We start from the raw sequence: 7,500 nt of genomic DNA, 5'->3' as shown, positions 1-7,500 counted from the left end.
TGCGTGCGTGTGTGTGAGAGAGAGAGAGAGAGAGAGAGAGAGAGAGAGAGAGAGAGAGAGAGAGAGATTGGGTGTATATGTGTAAGAGAGACTGCTGTAGTGATAAAGTGCTTTTTATCCATAGAGATGTTTTTATGCTTCTTATCAGCTGTGGCATATTACCCAGACCTCAGCATATTGCTCAGTAATAATTCAAAATTATGGCCTAGTCATTTCATTGCATGTACTCACACACACGTGAGCACACACACACACACACACACACACACACACACACACACACACACACACACACACACACACACACACACACACACACACACACACACACACACACACACACACACACACACACACACACACACACACACACACACAATTACTGTAACCTGATGTCTTCATAGGTGAATACACATGCAAAAACACACAAATTAATCTGTCTCTCTTTCTCTCTCTCTCTCACACACACACACACACACACACACACACACACACACACACACACACACACACACACACACACACACACACACACACACACACACACACACACACACACACATACTTAAATATATGCACTCAGTCAGCAGAATGTGTATATAATTCATGTTTTACAGCGTTGAAGAAAACTGCTGTTCTGAAGGTTGCTTTGGTTGTAACCCCTAGTAACCCCTTAAACTCTACACTCTGCATGTATATGTACATGTGTATGTGTTGCTGTGGTAACGTGTGGAAACGCTGCGTGTTTGAGGTGTGTGTGTGTGTGTGTGTGTGTGTGTGTGTGTGTGTGTGTGTGTGTGTGTGTGTGTGTGTGTGTGTGTGTGTGTGAATGAATGATATTTCAAGATAGACGGGTGTAATTTAAATACTGTATTTCAGCCATGTCCCATTTAACATATGGTATCCAGCAGATACTGGTGAATGAATGCAATCACATTTCATAATTAATTAATGGTTTTGTAAGCCACTTCTTGTCATTCAGACCCATACTGGTGTCAATATATCTACAGTACTTGAACATTTTCTGTTAAAGAATAATTAAAACAATTGCAGAGTCATTCAAATCTTACCACACCAATGTGAGTAATTGAGTCATTTGATAATCATCATTTAATACTTAATAAGTCATGGATGTTTTGAATTTCATTTGCCAGTCTTTTCTCCACAGAATCCACGGCCAGACTTTTTAAATCAATTGATTCAACACATTTAATGTGTTGGATTACTTATCTCAAGGAAGTTTCAAGTCTCTGAAGGAAATTAGATTTTCATAGCATGCTAAAAAATGAATGTAATCTAAAGGCTTCCTTGAAAATGTAACAAACCACGGCTTAGGAGAAAGTTGAACGCAACTCCCTGCTCTTCTATGGAGACACGTACCGTAGATCCTGTCCTGTAACAAGAGATATTGCATGAAGCTCAAAGCGCAATTTGAGCTCTGCTCAAACAGGCTTTCTGTATGTGGGGTGCCCGCTGGCCTAGTGGTCCAGGTGCATACCACATACTGTATAAGGCTAATGCGTGTTGCAGGTTCGAATTCCGATCCCGACGACCTTTGCTGCTTGTCCCCATCTCTCTCTCCCTGTATCCTGTCCTATCTTCACTGTAATACTATCAATACTGGCATAAAAGCCCCAAAAATATCTTACAACAATAGACATTTTGAAGCTCACATATGAACCTGGGTAACAATCCTAGATACAGTAGAGGACATACTGTAAGTATAAGTGACTTACTAAGTACATAACTTAACCACTTAAGTGTTTAAAAATATAGCAGAAATAGCAGTTAAGCTCATCACAATGCATCGCATCGTGATGGGTAGAAGATTGGCTATCTTTTCTACACGTCGTACAAAGATGTATATTGTGCTTAACTGGTTAATGGGGAAAATGTCAATCTGCCTATGTGCGGTTTCACAATGAAAGACTGAGAACACACATGATTTTATTAATGACTGTAATAGTAGAGTGCTTATTTTAGTTACAAATGTATCTGGCAGGCGGCTGATGAAAATTGGTTATAGGCTTATAATGCCATCTGTGGTTGGGGTTTCAGGTTCCCCAGCAAAAACCACATGGTTGATTTGGCAGGATGCCTGTTTAACGAAGTTGAAAAATGTGTTTGTTAGTACACACAGTACACTGTATGTCCTGTGGGATGATGCATTCTATCTATCTACAGCAGGGGTCTTCAACGTTTTCAGGCCAAGGACCCCTTAGTCGAGAGAGAGATGAAGCAGGGACCCCCATAGATTCCATATAGTTTCATTGTTTGACAGCACATACATCAGTGTATTTTGGATTCATGTCAATTTGTGTTTTCAGATATTTAACCACTTGAACCGTCAATACTTAATAAACTTGACATTTCACTCTGTACTTAGTCTGCTCTTTTTCCCCTCTACACCAAAGCTCTTTGCCGAAAATAGCTGATCTACAAGCTTCTAGATCGGCTATTTTTGGCTAAAGTTCTCAGAATATGGACACTAGGGTTCAATCAGTTAAAACAATGAGAAAAAAAACTTTCTATCACTCAAAGACCCTGTTGAAGACCCATGATCTACAGTATATGTCTCTCTGTCTCTGTCTGTCTGTCTGTCTGTCTGTCTGTCTGTCTGTCTGTCTGTCTGTCTGTCTGTCTGTCTGTCTGTCTGTCTGTCTGTCTGAAGTAAGTTGTCTCACAGCCTCTCTCACGTATGCGCACGCACGCACACACACACACACACACACACACACACACACACACACACACACACACACACACACACACACACACACACACACACACACAGCTATGAGCTATTTTCTGTCAAATACTAATAAACGACTCTGTACTAGATGAAATTACTTATTTCAGATGTGTTATGGTTTCTTGTACTGTGTTGCTTTCTACCTCTAGGTCAAGGTGAATCCAGTCAATGTGACTCCGCCCATTCAGGCTGTGGACCAAGACAGAAACATACAGCCCCCCTCTGAAAGGCCAGGCATTCTGTACTCCATTCTCATTGGTAGGTTTTGAATGTCACACGCTGTTGTGACTGACAGGTTGCAGAAACATGCAGCCTCAAAAGCGAGTATCCGTTTGCTTGAAGCATATTTGCTCCAGGCACGATTGTGTCAGACGAACCTAGGGAATTAACACTTAGGCATCGTTCCTACGGGGGCTTTAGACTCTGATGTGCTGCAGTCATCCTTAGAATATGTCATCAGTGTATGTACGTATGTTCTCAAACGTTTTTATGTCAAGGACCTCCAACTTAATATGTACTCAGCCTCGGAACCCCTTCTTAAAGGATATTGTGCCAGTGTTGTTAGAATGTTTCATAAATATTCAATCATTTTCAAGGCACTTAACAGAATAAGAAAGACTGTTTTAATTATTCAAAGTTTCAAGAAGTTTCAAACAGAAAACTCCCTACAAACATAATTATTTTCAGGAATAGTACCTGTACTTTTGTGGGACAATATTTTCATGTCTCAAAGTGAATATAAAAATAAGTGCTGAATGAAGAGAGCCTCGCGCAGTATGGTTCAAAGAAAGTGCCAGCTATGAAGATGACACACACACACACACACACACACACACACACACACACACACACACACACACACACACACACACACACACACACACACACACACACACACACACACACACACACACACACAGTAATAATCACAGTTGTTATATATATGTGTATGTGTGTGTTTGTGTGCGACTGTGAGTGAGTGCGTGTGCACGCTTGTGCGTGCACGTGTGTCTGACTGTTTGCTTAAATAGAAGCATGCCCACCTGTGGAGAGCAAAGATGAGAAAATTGGTAGTGTCAGCCAATGTTTGGAAAGCATTTGATGCCTTTGAAAGCGTTTGACTCATACAGTATTTGTAGATACACTCTTGTGTATTATTTGATTGTACAATCAACTGAATGTGTGATCTGCCACCCTGACTGTCTGTGCCTTTGTTGTGTCTCTTCCTCAGGAAAACCAGAGTCCTACACAGAGTACTTCACTTTGAACAGAACCTCAGCTGAACTGCAGCTACTGAAACCCATCGATAGGGAACGTTACCAAAGATTTGACCTGGTCCTCAAGGTATGGACTTAAACATGTGTCTGCAAATAGAGATGTTGCATGCAGTTATTGCGCTGAACTAAAGACATTTCTTTTGTCCTTTTATGGAAACTGGTCACTTAGGACTGTACAATATGATGCATAGGATACATTACTAATAGGGTACCTTTATTCAGTCCAAATGTCTAGGAGACATTAAGTGGTTCCTTGGCTGATCAGGTAGTTTATCCCATAATGCCATGTGGTGAGGACAATGATTCTAACATGCTGTTATTAAATGAATAAAAAAGCTCAAAAACATCAACAGAGAAGTGCATTTGCTGTGCAAGAAACTTCTAATTTCATTGGTCACATGATGACACTACCTTTCCACTGTAGATTGTATCATTTAATCACCTTGTGAAAGAATTAAAAACCCTCCTAACTAGGTATGCTTTTTTTGCAAACAGGACACAGCCATACTATGACGATTGTGGTCAATCTGTTTGTTGTCTAAAATAAATTGTCCACATCGACTAACACTTCCCACGAGTGCTGCTCCACAATGCCTGAGGCATCTGTTAAGGTTTGAGCATGCAGTTTATTACTTTGCTGTTAATTCCAGGGTCTTCCAGTTGAATGCAATCTCTCCTGAGGATTTTAAATGGCTGTAATTGTGAAGCAATGAAATAGTGGTGTTCTGTTTGTGGATGTTTTTAATCTTGATTATATCTCGGGCTGGTAATAGAATTAAGCCACTGGGCATGCATCACTTTCTGCTCGAGCTGAAAATGACTCGGAAATTGAACATTGTTTGTGGGTTTGTTGTGATAAGTTTTGAGATATTGAGCTATAAAGTTTTCTCACTACATAGATCAACCATTTTAATTGTTTTTACTACCTTAAGGGTGATCACACCGAGACAAATCGCTACAAGCGCGGGCGCTTCAGAAACGTCTTGGCAAACAGGGCTGTGACCACAGAAAACTGGTACACTTGGTGCTCTTGGTTAACAATGCACTGTGATTGCATTGTGCAGTGACAATGCAACCTTTGACTAAGAGATTTAATCACAACTTCATCTGCAAAGTAAATTAAAGTACGGAAGTAAATGATCACATACTTTTCTAGTTTTAATAATTCATGACCTAGTTTATACATCACGAAATCGTGATTCTGCAACAAGGAGTGATTTTTGTACCTCTGTTGTTTAAAGGCCCCTCATTATGTGATTTAAATTTGGGGGGCAAACTTTTGAAGCCAATCATAGCCAATCGGAATGGATAATGAGAAATGTGTACTGATTTGATCCTACGGTTCAAGTCATGAAGTGGCCTGTTACAGGCCACCGTCCCTGCCTCTGCCCATTCCGGTCTGGCAGAGAGAATCAGCTGCAAGATTGACTGGCTCCATATACTCTCTATACTGTGTGTGTGCTGTGTGTGTGTGTGTGTGTGTGTGTGTGTGTGTGTGTGTGTGTGTGTGTGTGTGTGTGCGTGTGCGTGTGCGCGTGCGCGTGCACGTGTGTGCGTGTTATTTGGATCAATGACGGTTTGTCATTTAAATGGACATTTACGAAAATGAGTTTTCAGCCTGCTAATAGCATCTATTTGTTCCAGAATGTAGAAGCACAAACGTTATTTACTTGAATCAAAGCTCTTCTCTCTTTATCTGTCTGTCTGTCTGTGTGTCTGTCTGTGTGTCTGTCTGTCTGTCTGTGTCTCTGGTTCTCAGGCAGAGCAGGATAATGGTCACCCCCTCCCAGCCTTCGCCAACCTCCAAATCGAAATTCTGGATGAGAACAACCAGGCTCCCTACTTCCTGGAGGCACGTTACCATGGCTACGTCAGTGAGGCAGCGCCCGTGGGTACCACCATAGCGACCAACGCAACCTTGTCTGCGCCGCTGGCTATCGTGGCTCTGGATAACGACGTAGAGGAGGTGAGGATTACACATACGCACGCGCGCGCACGCACACGCACACGCACACACCTTGTATTTTCACATCTCACTTTGTATGATAGTGTCATGCAAAAGTAGCTCTTTTTTATCTTTACCTATAATGACAAGCCCAAAATAGGGATGCCAGGTTAACCCACCAAGACCTGAGGCCGATTCTACAAATGCCTTCTAAATCAGTAGTTCTCAGATTTTTCAAAAACAGCAGATGTCTCTTCGTACCACACTGCCAGCTTGTATGTCTGCTATTTTTGAAAACCAAAACGCAAAATATATAAATCTAAAATGACACGGATGCATTCCCGGTTTTAATGGGTTTAAAGGTTGTTAAATCTGTTTTGAGTTTTCTAAATATTTAACAGTCAATGAAAAGTTTAACAAGAACTTGTGACTATAATAATAATGACATTAGATCCATTGGATCACTAGGGTTCTTTTTTCCACCCGAGATAATGCTCAGAGGCACCTATTTACGCATAAACACACACCACTATTATGTTTGCATTATTTGAGTAAAAGCAACTAAATGATGAGTGCTGTACACATCACCCAATGTCATGAATTGTCTTGTCACCTCCCTTTATAGCTGGAAGCCAACGAGGTGCCTGTAGGTATCAGATGATTGAACAGAATGTTGTGGAACTCATAGATATTACATACGAGATGCCACATTGGCCACTGGATCGTAGCTCAATGTTGCTGCCATATTGGTACGGGCAACTTGCCATGACTCCACTGCAAGAAATATGCCTGATTCGTATATAAGTACCTGGAGAGTGGAGACTAAGGCCTTTTCTGTTCTATAATCATAACTGTTATTATCTATGTCAGATAAGGTTTTGTTAGGAGCACACATTTATGTTGAGAGACCTCCTTCAAAAGACATACAGTACATGCAATGCTTGCCTGGAACACATGGTTCCTACTGTATGAACAGCAGTGGCCAATGTGGTATATCTATGTGGATGAATATCTATGGAGAAACTGTGTTATTTTCCTTCCTTCTACAGTACTTGACTTCACAAAACTTTCAACCAGTAGATTTACCACTACAGAAAAGTTAAGGATTCATCCCCTAAATGCGACACATTTTATTTTGCTGCATTTCTGTGAATAAAGAGTTTGAGCAGAAAACAAAACAAAGTGTATCACTGGTTCTCAACGTCGGGTCCGGGGACCGCCCGGGGGTCCAGAGTGTACAAATGGAACAAATGGAATGGGCTCCATTGTGGTTCCATGTGTACACTCAGAGTTTATGGACTGTCATGCTGGCCTCTTGCACCTGTTTATAGCCCTATAGTGAGCCTTGAGTTTAGAGTGCAAACGTACCTACAGTACCTACACTCTCAGAGTTACATTTACATTCTACAGTGTAGATAGGGAGTCCCATGAATTCTAAATGAATTAGGAAATAGTGGTCCGTGGCCTATTGCATATCAAACTGAGGATCCTTGAAATGAAAAGGGTTGAGAATCACTGGTGTGAAT

At 41.2% G+C, this 7,500-nt stretch overlaps 1 protein-coding gene across 1 annotated transcript in view; it reads left to right on the top strand.

Annotated features, from left to right (window-relative positions):
• Positions 1–7,500, top strand: part of pcdh15b (protocadherin-related 15b) — a gene marked incomplete at both ends in the record, with an annotated part of 204,786 nt that overhangs the window by 73,407 nt on the left and 123,879 nt on the right. The window contains 3 exons of the mRNA XM_080747787.1: positions 2,902–3,010; positions 3,984–4,096; positions 5,789–5,995. Of these exons, the coding sequence (XP_080603913.1) occupies positions 2,902–3,010; positions 3,984–4,096; positions 5,789–5,995 (429 nt within the window). The remainder of the gene's footprint in view (positions 1–2,901; positions 3,011–3,983; positions 4,097–5,788; positions 5,996–7,500) is intronic.

Source organism: Nannobrachium achirus, assembly GCF_963921795.1.
Source record: "Nannobrachium achirus genome assembly, chromosome: 18".
NCBI lineage: Eukaryota > Metazoa > Chordata > Actinopteri > Myctophiformes > Myctophidae > Nannobrachium > Nannobrachium achirus.
Note: the sequence above shows the minus strand (reverse complement) of the source record. Positions and strands in the feature narration are given on the sequence as shown.